Below are 17395 nucleotides of genomic sequence, written 5' to 3'. Positions count from 1 at the left end.
GGAGTGTGGCACATGCCTGGTCATAAATACAAATAATAAAAAGATACATAAAGCTTTGGGAGAAAAACACAGCTCGTCTAATAGAAGAAAATCAATAATGGGCAATGAGCCTTAATTATGGTCTATTTCAAAGTGCTTATTTCTGCAGGTAATTAACTTTTAGCTTGAACCGATAAGATCAACTTCATCTTTTCTTTGAAAGCCAACGCCTCTAACAAGCAGCCTTTTTATCTTCAGATCCTAAATGAATGTCCCAAAGATGGTAAGCCCTCCATGACTGTTGACAGTGCTGATGGGAGAAGTGAGATACCTGGGAGAAGGAACAACAAGCAAGGTTTTAGGCTTAAGAGACTTGGATAAAATCTCCAAGAAAAAAAAAAAAAGCCTTGAACAAACTCCAGGGTTTGTTTGTTTGTTTTTAAGGAAGATACAGACTATTTAACGAAATGTGAATGCACTGGAAAGGATTATTTATATAAATAACTACCACTATGGAACTCCCTGCATTTTCCTTCCCAAGGAAAGCACTTTAACAACTTGTTTCAGAACACTTGGATCCAGCAGTCTACTCAATTCTAAAAACCCACCGACTTCCTGGACTATTTTTTCAATCACTGTTTTTCATTCTAAATCTTTCTTTGAGAGGGTAATTTAGTCCCAACTAAGAAAACACAAGTGCCCAAACAGACTGTCACCAAATACCAGTAATATTTAGAGGAGGGGAGAGGGGTTAAAATATTCTCCATCAAAGTAATGTAACTGGTGTTTAGCAAGTGTGTGATTGATGTAAATAAAATAACAAAATTTCAGACTGCCCTGCAATCTTTCTTCAACCCTACAGGTTCTTTAACAACTGGAAGTAAATTCTTCCAAGGTGTACACACACTCAGACATTTCTCCCACTAGCAATGACTGTCCAGGAAAGAATGTTTTGAATTCATTGGGAAATCTCCACCAACAATTCACTTAGTAAACGTGTTGCTCAAAGGGCGCATGCCCCGGTCTCTGCCCTCCCCTTCACTCTTGAGAGCACGGGTCCTGTTTCACATTTCTCCGTGACCACAGTCCTAGGTATGAAACAGGTGCTCAGCAAGTAATTTTGCAATTTCATAGAACTGCACAACTCAAAAAGAAAAATCTTTGGAAACCATCTAAAATCAATACACGTGTTTAGTTTGGCTAATAAACAGTTGCAAATTATGATTAAAAAAAAAAACCGGTTTTCCAGCTGAACGAATTGTACAGAACTTGGAAGCCAGCGTGAACCTGCCGCGAAGCTACTACTGTCTGGACTGAGGGGGCAGCTGTGCCAGAAAGGAACGCAGCCCATCCTGGGCTCCCGAAGGCGGGCGGCGGGGAGAATGGCGAGTGCCGCGTCCGAAGACTGGAGCTCGGCCGGGAAGAGAAGGGTTGGACCCCGAGGGGCTAGGGGCGCCCGCAGCCGCGGAGCCCGGGAGGGGCGCCCGTTTCCTTGACAACCGCGCCAGGGCGCAGCCCTTCCTCTGGGCCGGGGGAGGGGAGAGAAAACGAGGGGACCCCCTGCGCCAAGGCGGCGGCGGCCAAGGGTGTTTCCTGGGCGCAGCAGCCGCAGGCCTGGCTCGCGGGGCCCTGTCCGCCCGCGGCCCGCGCCTACCGTGTATCCCCGCTCCAGGTCGCTCTCTTCATAGCGAAAGGACGGGATGTAGACCTCCATGGCCGCGCCGGCCAGCCGGCTGAGGGCGAGTTGGGGGCGGGCTCACGGCCGCGGCCGCCGCTCCGCCCACGGCCGGGCCGCCCCGCCTCCCGCCCCGCTGCGTCCGCGGGGCCCCGAGGCTGCGGGCCGGACTCAGGTCCGTGGGCTGACCCGGCGGCTCCCGCGCCCTGGGCGTGCCGGGGGCCGGAAGCGGAGGGCGCAGGGCTCCAGGCGCCTGGGTTTCGGGCCTAACGGGCGGTGGAGATCAGCTGGGCCCGAAAGAGGCGGGGCAAGAAAGCCTGAGTCTGCAGAAACAGGGTGTGCGCGCCAACGCGCTGGGCGCCGGGACTGGGCCGCACCCGGCGCTCCCTGCCCTGCGGACTCCGGCTGGAGCTTGATTTGCAGTTTGCTAGACGCCACCATTAACAGATTGCCAGACAGCAAAGAATAGAAAGCGTGGCGCTTTTAACTTTTGTTTTGGTTGGCTGAATTTTTTTTTTTCCTCTCGGCTGGCATTAACCGCGGTGAACCAGCCGGCTTATACCAAGACTCTCCGATTTCCCTTCGATTCGAGGGTCAGCGTCTCCTGAGTTAGACGTCGAATCTGAGAATGGTGTTGTACCGCAGAGCTCGCAAGTGAGCCCGAAAGTTGGCCAGTCACTAAGACAAACGCTCTGGCTTCACGCTGCACTTCTAAAATGCCGCCTCTAACTGTGAAGTGCTTTTTAACTATGAGGGAAAAATAGAAGACGGAAAAAAAAAAAGGACTGAACCCGTGTCTCGGACCAGGGTCTAGTAGGCTGAAGGTACCTAAAAGATTAAGTGTCCCAGCGGGGAGGCTTGATTATCAAATTAGTCAAGTAAACGTTGGGTTTCTTCTTTAGGTTAGCGCACCGAGCAGAATAGAAACGTGGACGTGACTTGTAGGTCACTGAGAAGTGACCTCAGCCATCCAGGAGAAAAGTAACCAGCCAGCGAGCTTTTTCTTTTTTCCCCACATTTTTTTTTCCTTTTTTTTTTTTATTATTATACTTTAAGTTTTAGGGTACATGGGTACAATATGCAGGTTAGTTACATATGTATACATGTGCCATGCTGGTGTGCTACACCCATTAACTCGTCATTTAGCATTAGGTATATCTCCTAATGCTATCCCTCCCCCCTCCCCCCCCACCCCCAGCGAGCTTTCTTGGACTGTAAACAATTGCACTTAACTCAGTTTGTCCTTGAGTGCAGAGGACATTTCAACTTGGCAAACTCTAGAGTTTATGATGGGACCCTGAGCCGTGCAACAGAGGGATAAGGCAGCTTCTCGTTTTAGGAACTTACCTGATGTGGACCCCTCTACATTAGTCTCATCTGAAGATCCGTCCTCCTAACCCAGCACTCACACATTTGCAGCTCCAGGATGTGCCCTTCTCTCAAAACTCCGTGCCTTAGCTGTGCCCTGTGACTACACACCTTTCTTTTACTTCTGGCCAGCACCTCCTGAGGTAACTAACCAGCTCTGTGGACGATAAGCTAGCTGATCGTCCAGCTTGTAGGTTACCTTAAGCCTCTGGTGACTATACACTGTATGTGTGATTTATTTATCTACCCTACCTACTAGGTTTTAGGGCAAGCATGCTTTTAAAAACTCGTCATCTCGTGGTTGGCATAGTATGCAGCACATAACTTATGTAAGTACTCGTCTTTACAAAACTAGCGGAATGCAGCAGGTACTATGCTCGGTATCACATAATGTCTCATTTCATCTCTATAACAATCACATGGCAGGGCGCGGTGGCTCATGCCTGTCATCCCAGCAATTTGGGAGGCCGAGGTGGGTGTATCACCTGAAGTCAAGAGTTCGAGTTCAGCCTGGCCAACATGATGACATGATGAAACCCTGTCTCTACTAAAAATGCAAAAATTAGCCGGATTACAGGGTGGTTACTCACCTCTGTAATCCCAGCTACTCGAGAGGCTGAGTGGGAGAATTGCTCGAACCCATGAGGCGGAGGCTGCAGTAAGCCGAGATCACGCCACTGCACTCCAGCCTGGGTGACAGAGCAAGACCCTGTCTCAAAAAACAAAAACAAAACAAAAAACCAATCACATGAGGAAGTGTTATGTGCAATAAGATGCAACATGAATTTCAAGGGCCTCCCACCTCAGCCTCCCAAGAATCAAGTTTTTAATATGCTTTCCATACTATCCTACAACCTGTTAGTAGCCTAAAATATATATTTTGGTAATGGCGTGGCTCACCCATTTACCTGTTGGACTTAGGCAGAAATGTGTGAGTCCATGAAGGTCTGATAAATGGTCCAAATGATATCCATTTGCTGTATTCCACTAATAGCTGTATATAATTTACTTTTCCCTTGCTGAAAATGTATACAAACTATCAATGTGTGGGTGTGTTCTTGAGGGTCTATTAGCCCAGCCATAAATGGTAATTGTTACGATTTCAGTTTTTAGAGATGGCATAATTCAGGCTCACGGAGAGTAAGTATGAAATTACTAGCTAATAATTAGAAGAACTAAATTTCTAACCAAATTCTGTGAGTCTTCCAGCCACCAAGGAAGGGGAGACTAGAGCACCAAAGTAAAAGAACATGGCAAATGTATTTTCCTGTTGTTCCTATAATATCTTTTAATCCAACTCTACAATCTGTAACAGGCCAGCTAAATATCTTTTCCTCAAAACATTAATAAAAATGCATGCTAAATACAAATATAAAACATTGAACAGTTAGTGTCTATTAATAGAAGCAAACAATTTGCAGGAGCAAAATAATAAAATTCTGCTGGAATCTGGGTATAAAATTCTTACACTAAAAGTACATTTACTTAGTATTGGGTAGAAATATACTTCAATAAATTGAGATGAACTGCTTTAACACTAACATTTAGAAGTTTTGACTAAAATGTAAATCGAATATATTATACATTCAGCATTCAATTATAAGATTAATACATCATGACAAAGTAAGATTTATCCCAGGAATGTAAAGATGGCTAAACATTAGGACATCTTTTGATGTATTTCGCAATATTGTCAGATTAAAAAATATCCCAATGGATTCTGAAAAAAATTAATGAAACAGTATAACTATTCATACAAATTCTTAGCTTGGAAGTAGCAAGAAATATCTTTAATTTGATAGATTAATGTCTTAGTCCCTTTTCTGCTGATAGAACAGGATATCATAGATTGGGTAATTTATAAAGAATAGATTATTTGGCTCAGAACCTGGGAAGTTGAAGAACGTGGCCCTGGCATCTGTGAAGGTCATCTCATAGCAGAAGGGCAAAAGAGCATATGAGAGAAAGAATAAGGGGCTAGGTTCACTTCTTTAACAATCTGCTTTGAGAGAACATCAAGGGGGAAGGTTACATTGAGAGAAATGAAGGCAAGAGAGAGGGGACAGGCATAAATTGGAGGATTTAGATGTGATGAGGTAAAAGCAGATTTTCTGTTAATGAAGGAGAGAAGAAATGAGAAAGTAGTGAAAGGAGGAAAGTTAAGTTTCAGAAATGCTGACATTAATTTTTAGTGTACTGGCAGTTTTTAAAAAAGAATTACTTCAATATGAGCAAAAATTTGGAAAGAAACACTTCGGATACCTTTGCTATCTTAACTCAGAAACCTGTACAACAGGCCAGGTGTGGGTACAGTGGCTCATGGCTGTAATCCCAGCCTGGGCGTCTCAGCAAGACACCGTCTCAAAAAAAAAAAAAAAAAAAAAAAAAAAAAAAAAAAAAAAAAAAACGAGTTGCATTTAAAAAGACTGTTGTACAGATTTTTTTCTTTTTTTGAGATGAGGTCTTGCTGAGACGCCCAGGCTGGAGTGCAATGGCATGATCTTAGTTCACTGCAACCTCCACCTCCTGGGTTCAAGCGATTCTTCTGCCTCAGCCTCCTGAGTAGCTGGGACTACAGGCACGTGCCACCATGTCTGACTAATTTTTGTATTTTAGAGACAGGGTTTCATCATGTTGGCCAGGCTGGTCTTGAACTCCTGACCTCAAGTAATTCACGCCCCCCTTGGCCTCCCAAAGTGCTGGGATTACAGCCATGAGCCACTGTGTCCGTGCCAGGACTGTTGTACAGGTTTCTGAGTTAAGATAGCAAATTGAAAATATATAACTAATTTCAACCTTCTAGCCCCAGTATAAATGCAAGTAATTTTTCCCTTTTCTTTTTTTAAACCCACAGAGATAGAAAAAATAGGAGAGGAGAGAGCAAGACATTTGTCAGCTGAAAACCAGATAGAAGGGAAGAAACATTTTTAGCAAACAAGAAATCCCAATCTTAAACCAACAGCAGGAAAAACAGAACCAACCTGATTTACACAGTACAATACTCAAAAGGCGCCACAAAAGGAACAATAGGTACCTCTAGAATGGAAGGTAATTGGCTAAAATAAGGAGTCTTGGTAAAAACTGAGAATCGGGAAGATCCATTGTTCCCTCTACATCTGGAGTATATTTCCTCTAGAGAGGGAAAAAGAAACAATCTTTGCATTAGAAATTGACTGGCCCGCCGGGCGTGGTGGCTCACACCTGTAATCCCAGCACTTTGGGAGGCCGAGGCGGTTGGATCACCTGCGGTCGGGAGTTTGAGACCAGCCTGACCAACATGGAGAAACCCTGTCTCTACTAAAAATGCAAAATTAGCTGGGTGTGGTGGTGCATGCCTGTAATCCCAGCTACTTGGGAGGCTGAGGCAGGAGAGTTGCTTGAACCCGGGAGGAGGAGGTTGCAGTGAGCAGAGATTGTGCCATTGCACTCCAACCTGGGCAACAAGAGTGAAACTCCAAAGAAGTTGACTGGCCCAGCTGAGGGCAGGGATACTTTTATCAAAAATAATTGGAGTCTGAGGTTAAGTGATCATACACATACTGAATACTGAATGCTGACACTCTATAAAGGCTGGCAGCCACACCTTTACCTGCTAGGCAGGCAACAGGAAATGTATTCTCTGGAGGAATCTAACTAGCTTAAGAGGAAAAACTTCGAAGATACCAACATTGAAAGTCCCCTACAAATAGCCGAATGAGATCACTCTTCAGTGATGCTCTAAGTTGACAGGCCCCATAACTACACTCAAAGCTTCCCGTCAGCTTTCAAATCCCACTGCTAATCATGAAGAGACATCTAACGAGTAACATATCTGAGGAAAGCATCTAACGTGGAAGAGATACCAAAATAGAAAAACAATTTGGAAGAAACAAAAACCAGGAGGGGGGAGAAAAACTTAAAAAGTAAACTGTCACTAATATTTTCAGAGAGATACAGGAAGACATTGCATCTATGAAATAAGAACAGGAAGCTGTTAAAAACAGAAACAATCAGAAAACAGAAAAAGAACTCCTAGAAAGCAGAGCAAAATGACAGAGATGAAAAATAAGAGCAAAAATCAAATCCAGGTCATCCAAATTCAAACAATGGAAATTCCAGAAAGAGAAGACAGAGAATACAGAAAAAAGGATGAAAACAAACACATGCTATTACAAATCTTTTTTTTTTTTTTTTTTTTTTGAGACAGGGTCTCACTCTATCACCCAGGCTGGGGGGCAGTGGCACGATCTTGGCTCACCCGCAACCTCCACCTCCTGGGTTCAAGCAATTCTTGTGCTTCAGCCTCTAGAGTAGCTGGAATTACAGGCACACACCACCATGCCTGGCTCATTTTTCTTTTTGTCTTTTTAGTAGAGACAGGGTTTTGCCATGTTGGCCAGGCTGGTCTTGAACTCCTGACCTCAAATGATCTGCCCACCTTGGCCTCCCAAAGTGTTGGGATTACAGGCATGAGCCATGGCACCTGGCCACTGTTAAAAATCTTTATGTTATTTCAGAACACTGGAGATAAGAGAAGATCCTATAGTCTCTAAGGAGAGGAGGAAAACAGCTCATTCATATACAAAAGATTAGACAAATCAGCATGGCTTTGGAATTCTCCACAGCAACACTGGAAGCTAGAAGATAATGAAGCAATGTCTTCAAAATTCCAAGAGAAAATTTTTCTAATCTATACTCAAATTATCTATAAAAATCAGGGTAAAGTCTTAAAAATAGGTTAGGTGCAGTGGCCCACACCTGTAATCCCAGTTTAGGAGGCCGAGGTGGGTGGATCACCCGAGGTCAGGAATTTAAGATCAGCCTGGCCAACATGTTGAAAACCCGAAATCTCTACTAAAAATACAAATTTGGCTGGGCATGGTGGCTCGTGCCTGTAATCCCAGCTACTCAGGAGGCTGAGGCAGGAGAATCGCTTGAACCTGGGACGTGGAGGCTGCAGTGAGCCGAGATCATGCACTGCAGCCTAGGTGACAGAGCAAGACTTCTCAAAAAAAAAAATTGACTTTTGATGTATTTGTTTTTAAGAACCTACTCTGTATATTAACCAAAATGAGGTAATAAATCAAGAAAGAGGAAACTGTGGGTTGTAGAAAACAAAAGATACAACCCAAAGGAGAAGCAAAGGAAATCTTTAGGATTACCACTGTGCAATGAGTTTTAAAAGGTACAGACTAAAGCAACATGACTCAAGAAGCAGGCGTTTTGAGGTCTGTATTCACAATGTTTTCTGCTGTGTATTCCTTTTAACTTAAAGGAACTACTGGAAAATATGCTTCACCAACACAAGAAAATAAACCAAGAAAGAGGAAGGCCTGAGTCTCAGGATATAGGGAATACATGCCAAGAGAATGGTAAAGGCAATTCCAAATTTGAGAGCAAGAGAAGTCCAAGGATAACATTACAGCAAGTCCAGAGAGCACCAGCTCCATAGAGAAGTCCCCAGGAGAGAGGGCTCAAAGGAAAACAGTTAGAATGGCTAGATTACCCAGTATGGGTGGTCTATGGGAAAATGTACTGAGACACTATTATGGGAAGACATGGGAAAAATTAGCAATAATAAAAAAAAGCACCAACCACATGAAAAAAATCAAGGCATGTTTCACCTGAGGGAAAAAATAGCAAGGTAATAGAAAACAAGGACAGCCTGAGAAACTGTCACAACCAAGAGGAGCAGAAGGAGTCATGACAACTCAGTGTATCCTGGATGTGGTATCCTGGAAGGGGTCCTGGAACAGAAAAAACGCATTAAGCAAAAACAAATGAAATCTGAGTAAACAATAGACTTTAGCTAATAATAATATCTCAGTATTTATTTATTAGTAGTAACAGGTGTACTATACTAACATGTTGACAGAAGAAACAGTGCAGGGTATATGAGAACTCTATATGTATTCACATTTTTTCCGTAAATCTAAAACTTCTAAAAATTAAGTTTATTTTTTAAAAAAGGAAGAAAATCACAATATGCTTCAACTTTTAGCTTTGAATAATATTTGCATAGGCACAATAATGCAAACACTGATTTAACAAAAAGATTGCAATGTAACTACATTGAAAGGGTGGGGAAGAAATGTGTAAAGCAGAGAGATGGCAGAGTGAGAGAACCAAACTCATTTACCATAAAAAAGATAAGTAGGTAATGCCTAAAATTGATGATTGATAGCAATATATGCCTATTATTTAGAAATGTGAAGGTATATGATGTATGATGGCAGGAGAAACAGCTAAGACTAGAAAGAGGTTGTCTCTGAGGAAAAGGATTAGGAAAACAGGACGTGGGACAGAGAACCACTGTTTTTTATTTAGCCTTTTTTTTTTTTTTCTTTCCAGACAGGGTCTCGCTTTGTCATCCAGGCTGGAGTGCAGTAGCATGAACACGGCTCACTGCAGCCTCAACCTTCTGGGCTCAAGCAATCCTCCCAACCTCAACCTCCCTAGTAGTTGGGATTACAGGTGTGGGCCATCATGCCTAGCTAATTTTTTGTTATTTTTTTGTAGAGACAGGGTTTTGCCATGTTGCTCAGGCTAGTCTTGAACTCTTGAGCTCAAGCCATCCACCCAATTTGGCCTTCCAAAGTGCTGGGATTACAGGCATGAGCCACTGCGCCTGGCTATTTAGCGTTTTCAATGCTAGTTTTCAGATTATGTGCATGTATTAATTCGATAAACATCAACTAAAATAAATCAGAAGAATGAAGTAGATTTTAATGCATTGACAAGCAAGAAAACTGCCAAATAATTGACAAATCAAAAAGCAAATTCTAGGCTGGCCACGGTGGCTCACACCTGTAATCCCAGCACTTTTGGAGGCCAACGCGGGCAGATCACCTGAGGTCAGGAGTTTGAGACCAGCCTGGCCAATATGGTGAAACCCCATCTCTACTAAAAATACATAAATTAGCCAGCCGTGGTGGCATGTGCCTGTAGTCCCAGCTACTCTGGAGGCTGAGGCAGGAGAATTGCTTGAACCCGGGAGGCGGAGGTTGTAGTGAGCCGAGATCATGCCACTGCACTCTAGCCTTGGTGACAGAGTGAGACTCTGTCTCAAAATAAAAAATAAAATAAATAAATAAAAAGCAAATTCTAGGAATGCCACAGAAATAACTCTGATGGCATTACTAAATACAGGTTGGTTGCCATATTGAAGTTATTCTCTTTTTCAAAACGTGCCAACATACTAAAAATTAACGTCTTCATTTCTGAAACTTAAGTTCCCTCCTTTGACTACTTTCTCAATTCTTCTCTCCTATTCTCTGGTAGAAAATCTGCTTTCACTTCATCACCGCATTGAAATCCTCTAATTTATGCTTGTCACCTTTCTCTTGCCTTCATTTCTCTCAATGCAACTTTCTCCCTAAATGTTCTCTGAAACCCACCAACAATCCCCGATACTGAAAAAAATCCATCAGTTTTAGGTCATACTTTCTGATGGCTTAAGAAATATATATTTTCTTCAGTTGGCTTCACTGTAAACTCACGATTTTCACTCATTTGAAAATTAGCACTCATCAATAGTCCTTTTACTCATCGTCCCCCCTTTTTTTTTCTAAACACGTGCCATTCTTTTTTGGTATCCAATCTTCTTTGGCCTTTCTGCTGACATTACTCCCTGATGGCTTTCTTACTTTGCCAAAACAAAAAATGTCCTGCCTTTTTTTCATCTCCAAATATACTCATTCTTCCCTTTCCTTTTGTGCAGAGTAAGAAATATCCCCACTTCTTTCTGAGGCTCTTTCCATCTACCTGACTTCTTTCCTCCCTTAGATATTAGTTTTACCCAGGATTTTGAAATTAGCATGCTGATTTCAAAATGGATGGATAAATGAAAGAATACATGAAACTTGCCATCTTAATTATGATTTCCCTAAATTACCTCCTTCTCTACTTCCACTACAGTGGTTCAGGCCCTTACCATCACTTTGCTGGTCGACTGCTGCAGCATCGAATGTTCTTATAATTTTTTCACTCACCATCTTCCCTCCATGATTTACTATTTCCTCTGGCTTACAACATATTCAAGGTTCTTACATGTGTTTGGGTGGAAATGAACTTTTCTTTCCCTAATAACCATATTTCTATTTCATCCTTGGTCTCCAGGCTTTTTAAAGGTTTCTCACATTTACTGATAACATTCACTTATCTATAGTAGACTATCTCTGTAGTGGGTGAAGTTCTAAACTTTTGTTGGCTGAATACAAATTGATTTTGACTGCTTGCTTTTTTCCCCTCCACCTCTGATGCTCAGCCCCAGGGCTCCCAGTGTGGATCTCCTAGGGCATACTATTCTGGGAAGGACTCTTTTTGGTAAGCCTATTTAGACCATAGTCAAGCATAAACTCGTTGTTTTGAAGAAGCCCTAAAGACTGGTGAAATAATAGAGATGTGAGTACTTTGTTCAGACTGAGATGTTAAGTGTTCAGTAAACATTTATTGGATATATGATAGCTAATATTTTATAAAGCACTTGCTATTGCTAAGAAATTCACATTATCTTAGTGTCCTTAAGGAGCATCTGAAGGGACACTTTCCATTATACAGATAAGGAAAGTAACTTTTAGAGATAAATAACTTGCTTAAAGTCAGTATCGTAGGCTCTTGAGCCAGGATTCATACTGGTGGGCTGAATGCGTAACTGCATTCTTAATCATTCGATTACACTGTCTCGGCTGTAAAACACTAGTTTCAACAAGAAATAACATGGGCAGTCATTCCTCAAGAGACATACAAACTAGTCAAGGCAGTAATGCCACACAACTATAATGCAAGATAGATCTCTGTAATTGCAATCTAAAAGGAACAAAGTGTTATTGGAGTCCTACTGAGAGATCAAGAGACATTCCTTCTAGCTAGGGTGCTTAAAAGGATGTGGACTTTAGATTTGGCTTTAAAGTTTAAGGGATGGACAAGATTTAAACGATTGCTGTTAAAAGGGAAAGGTTAATCAGAGAAGGGGTGTCACTAACAAAAACATGAACCAGGAAGGAACAGAGCATGCTTATGGGACAGGAGCCTAATTTCATTAAAGCAAAAGGTGAGTGAAGTTAAGGGATAAGAATCAAGACAGGAAAAATAGTTTGAGACCAAATTATGGAGCAAGCATCTGAACTTTATCTGCAGATTGTAAGGAATCTGAAGATTTCTGAGCACAGTACCATGACAAGAGTTATTTAGGAAGATCAATTTGGGAGCAAGTTGTAGGACTGGCAGAGTAGAGAGAGACTAAAAGAATAGTTTTGTTTGTTGTTGTTTTTTTTTAGACGGAGTCTAGCTCTCTTGCCAGGCTGGAGTGCAGTGGCATGATCTCGGCTCACTGCAACTTCTGCCTCCCAGGCTCAAGCAATTCTCCTGCCTCAGCCTCCCGAGCAGCCGGGATTACAGGCATGCGCCACCACATCCAGCTAATTTTTGTATTTTTAGTAGAGACAGGGTTTCACCATGTTGGCCAGGATGGTCTTGATCTCCTGACCTCGTGATCCACCTGCCTCGGCCTCCCAAAGTGCTGGGATTACAGGCGTGAGCCACCATGCCCGGCAAGAATAGTTTTTTATAGGAGACTCAAGATAGTCCTAGCCACAAGATCTTGACCCTCAGGAGACAGACAATGGAAATAAAATAAGGGCAGAGATTTCAAAAGTGGAATCAGTTCAAGTTGGTCTTAGTAAAATTATGACACCTAAGCAATATAACTCTAAAAACACAAGCATTTGGCTTTATGTCTCAGTTACAGAAGGCTGGGACATAGTTAAAACTACAATTTAGAAATTAAGTTTGGTTTAAAAGCCTGTTGCATTCACACACACACACTTCTACACACAAATATACAAACACACTGTATACACATATATAGTGAGAATATTTGAAATGAAGATCTAGAAAATAAGAGTAGGTTAAAATCAAGATAACTCGAGACTGACTATAGAAGCAGTAAGAAGGCAATTTAGTTTTGTTAAATTTTGTCTGACTTAGTTTTTATTAAACAGTTACATGTATAAATTTAAAATAGAACTTTATTTTTTCTCAACTCTCTTAAAACGGTTTATCCCATTAACTGACCTTAAGAAAATAATTTTCTGTGTATTCACCTTGACTGGCTTCAGTTACAAAGTTTCCATTTTGCCCAGTTAAGAAATACTTAAAATTATTCAATCTTTAGAGAATTTTTTAAAAGTATGTGACAAGAAAGGAAGAAGAGCATTTTAAATTACTTCATGTGCATTAAAAAACTAGATAGTAAACTACAGCTTCCCTATCTTCTACAATCTTCTCAGCATCTGAAGCAACAGTTGGAAGAAATAAGTTCTCTGTATCCCAAAAGATTTCCTAGAATTCTAAATGTTAATAATTAAAACAGAAATCTTGAAATGCTTATCATACATTTTCAAAGAATGTTCACATATGGTTCACACACAGATTTAACAGGAATAATCAGTTCAATCATGATTTAAGCCCTGGATCTCCTAGTTTAGTTGTAAAATTGAGAAAGTTGTTCTAGACAGGTTATAAACTTCCTTAAAGCGATATAGTACTACAATTCATTTATTGTAGATATTGAATATCCACTACTTGCAAAACATTATGCTACAAAGTCTTGCACCTAAATTATACCTGCCCTTGAGAATAACAACTAGGAGTCCCTTTTATTCAGCTTTGATTTCTTCACTGGGTTCAGGATGATAAATAAACTAGCTGTTGGACTCACTCTGCATTTTCATTTCCACAGTGAACTCATTTCATTTGTACAATGAAACCTGGACAACTTTATTATATCTGGGTAATAAAAAAGAGTACCAACAAAGAAATAAAGGCATTTTGAGATTTATAAATGTAAAACAAGTTGAATAGTTGAATAGGCATTGTCTAAACCTATGCTGTCCATTATCATAGCCACTAGTCAGCCACACGTGACAATTGATCAAATTGTAGCCGGTCTGAATGGAGATGTGATGAAAGTGTAAAATATACATCAGATATCAAAAAAAAGAATGTAAAATATCTTATAACTTCAATATATAGGATTACATATTAAAATAATATTTTGGAGCTACTGGATTATTAAAATTGTTTTTTACTTTTTAACATTTGGCTGTAGAAAATTTAAAAATTATATATGGCTCACATTATATTTATATTGTTCTATGCTCTTAAGGACCTTCTCCACAGATTACCATGACCTATCTTCATGGCCCTCATCACAAATGCAGGAAAATGAACTATTAGTCACATTTACCTTGTTGTAATTCCCTTTTATTGCTATTTCCACGTCGGACCCATTATCTACTTCCATCGTTACATGAAACCAAATCCTTCACTGTGAGGGTTAGGAATGATAACTATTTGATTCTGATTTTACATAAGGAAGTGTGTGTCGGAGGGAGGGTGGGTGATTCTATTGTCTCTTTTCTAATACTTTGGAACAGTCTATGTCACTCATACATATAATCTACACGTTTCTTGACTAGTGAATATGATATGAAAATGCCTCCAAAGTCCCTGAGCCAGTGACTTGGACTTCCTTTTCACAGGTGTTATTTTCCCACCTAACTACCAGCGACCTCCCTTCCTTTAAAACAAAATGACTTTGACTGGCCTATCTGCAGTCACTATTAGGGAATATCTGCTATCTTCCTGACTCTTGTTAACATGACTGCCCATGCAGGGAGCCATGACAAGAAAACTGAAGTAACATCCCTTATTTAAGGCAGAATAATGGAAGTCTCTATAATTCCCTTAAGACATTAAAATTAAGAGCATTTGTAAGGGAATATAACTTTCCTTCTCTACTCATCTGACTTCCTCCTTTAAAGAAAGTTGATTATGTTAAAAGGCTTATGTCATAGTTAAAGCCATTTATAAAACAATTTATATAATGACAAAGGACGCAATTACTTTTGAACCAATGTTAATACAATGAATGCAGAAAACTTTACTAGATCTAGATAATAAAGAAAAAAGTTTAAGGAGTAGCAACAATGAAACAAAGGTATTTTGAGATTAATATATTAGTATAAAACAAGCTGAATACTTGAAAATAGTTCAATAGAAAATACAATCAAGGAAATCTATGTGTTAGAAGTCATATTTTTACACACATTTTGTCTTGTTTTACTTAATAGAAGTTCTTTGATTAGAACTGTTTTCCAACATATTTACATTGAAGTTTGATATTTTAAACAAAATATTTTAAAGTAGAAAGGCACTTCAGGAATCAAGAGTTTTATGTACTTGTTTTATAGATAAGAGATTTAAGTGATATGCCCAAAGTCATACAGCTACTAAATGAAACAAGACTGAACAAATGTATGTTGATCCCAAGTTCAGCTTGTTTCACAATATTTTGCTGCCTTAGTCCTTAAGTTTTGATCTCATTAAAAAAAACACAAACATTAAATTCAGACCTATCCAACTAAAAGATTATATTATTAGCACTATTAATGTTGTTTTATTTGGGATGAAAGCATTTTTATCTGAACAGGAGAAGTGAAGATTGATGGGTGAAGTGTTGAAATAATTAAATCCTGTTTAAATACTGGTAGGTATCAGAGGCTCATATAATACTTGAAATTTCCAGCACACTCATCTTTTAGTAAATGTGGACAAGAGAAATGGAAGTCTGGAATGGAGTCTAGAGTTTAATCAAGGCTGAAAATATTTATTATTTTACTTGGAGGTACTGAATATTCTAATGTACCACATCTGAATGGAAGATTTTAATAATAACTTGAATAACTATCCCATGTGTAAACTATACCTTTGTAAGTAATATAACTGTGGATATAACACTAGGACATCATTCTAGTGAAACTATTCCTGGTAAGCCTATCTTTTGCTCAATATTAATGGAGCAACAAGATAGCAACTGATATATATTACTATGAATTATTCATTTCTGAAAAGTATTCCCAGAAGCAACAAAAGATGATTGTACTATTTCTGCTTCAGTTTCTTCTTAGAAGAGCAAACTTGTTTTCCCTGTTCAACTCATCAAGTCTTCATTTTTTTTAGAGACAGGGTCTCACTATGTTGTCCAGGCTGGCTGTAGGTTAGTGGGTATTCACAGGCATGATCATAGTGTACTATAGCCTCAAACTCCTGGGCTCAAGAGATCCTCCTGCCTCAGCTTCCCAAGAAGCTGGGACTACAGGCATGTGAGTCACTGTGCCTGGCCCATCAAGCCTTTATTATTAACCTATAATGTATCAGCCACTCTTCTGGGGTGTGGGAGTATAAATATGAATAACACCTATAGAAAGCTTAACATTTCAACTAAAGCAGAAGCAAACACATGCTAAGGATACTTCGATATATAAATTGTATCCAGTGACTCACTAGAGAGGACTTAGTTACACATACCGTATCTTGCTCCTATGGAAGGGACATGTGGTGGTTAAGCTCAAGAAGAGGGGTGTGTGTAAGAATATTTTTTAAAAAACAAAAATATCTCTGACACCAGTCATCTTTTTTTTTTTTTTTGAGATGGAGTTTTGCTTTTGTTGCCTAGGCTGGAGTGCAATGGCACGATCTTGGCTCACTGCAACCTCCGCCTTCCTGGTTCAAGCGATTCTCGTGCCTCAGCCTCCCAAGTAGCTGGGACTACAAGCACACCCCACCACACCTGGTGAATTTTTGTATTTTAGTAGAGACGGAGTTTCACCATGTTGGCCAGGCTAGTCTTGAACTCCTGACCTCAGGCGATCCACTCACTTCAGCCTCCCAAAGTGCTGGGATTACAGGCGTGAGCCACCACACCCAGCCATAACTTAAATTTTCATCAGCATTAAGGATTAGATAACAGCTGTCTAAGTAGCATACAGAATGGGTAAAAACATTGCCCAAGGCAAACTAAATTTCACTTTACTTCAAATTTGCTTTGTGTTGTGCTTGCTTATTCATCAAATCATGGTATATTTTAACATGGTACCATTCCTTGTCAACTGTGAGCACAGATGATATACTTTTAGTTTAAAAGGAAAAAAAAAAAAGACAAGAATAAATTAAATATATGCAAAGTACGAGATTCTGAAGATAACGAGAAGATGAACAAAATCCATGGGACTTGTAAAAGTATATAAATACATTTTTTTCCTAATTCTTAAATTGGGCACTTGTGATAGAGATGGTTAAAAACAAGCAAAGACAATTATTCTCTTCTTTACCCAAGACAATCAAGAGACAAATGTTCTTTGATTTATGATGGTTTCATAAGAAAACTTAAGCTTCATTTAGTCATTTAATGAGTTCAGCTTTTTTTGTCAATTAAAATAATTAAGGAATCATGGCATCACCTATATACATCTAGAAGAAAAATTTCTTCCTATTGAAAATGCTTTGAAAAGATTCCTAATGTTTAAATACCCAAATAATTTGTTACTAATA

General features: G+C 40.0%; 1 protein-coding gene across 1 annotated transcript in view; it reads right to left on the bottom strand.

Annotated features, from left to right (window-relative positions):
• The window catches only part of SNX24 (sorting nexin 24), a 172467-nt gene extending 170568 nt beyond the window's left edge, over positions 1–1899 (bottom strand). Inside the window, exon 1 of the mRNA XM_054488348.2 lies at positions 1634–1899. Within this exon, the coding sequence (XP_054344323.1) occupies positions 1634–1693 (60 nt within the window). The 5' untranslated portion in view covers positions 1694–1899. The remainder of the gene's footprint in view (positions 1–1633) is intronic.
• Between the last annotated feature and the right edge of the window lie 15496 nt (positions 1900–17395).

This window comes from Pongo pygmaeus, chromosome 4 (genome assembly GCF_028885625.2).
Source record: "Pongo pygmaeus isolate AG05252 chromosome 4, NHGRI_mPonPyg2-v2.0_pri, whole genome shotgun sequence".
NCBI classification, from domain to species: domain Eukaryota; kingdom Metazoa; phylum Chordata; class Mammalia; order Primates; family Hominidae; genus Pongo; species Pongo pygmaeus.
This window is presented reverse-complemented; position numbering and strand designations above follow the sequence as displayed.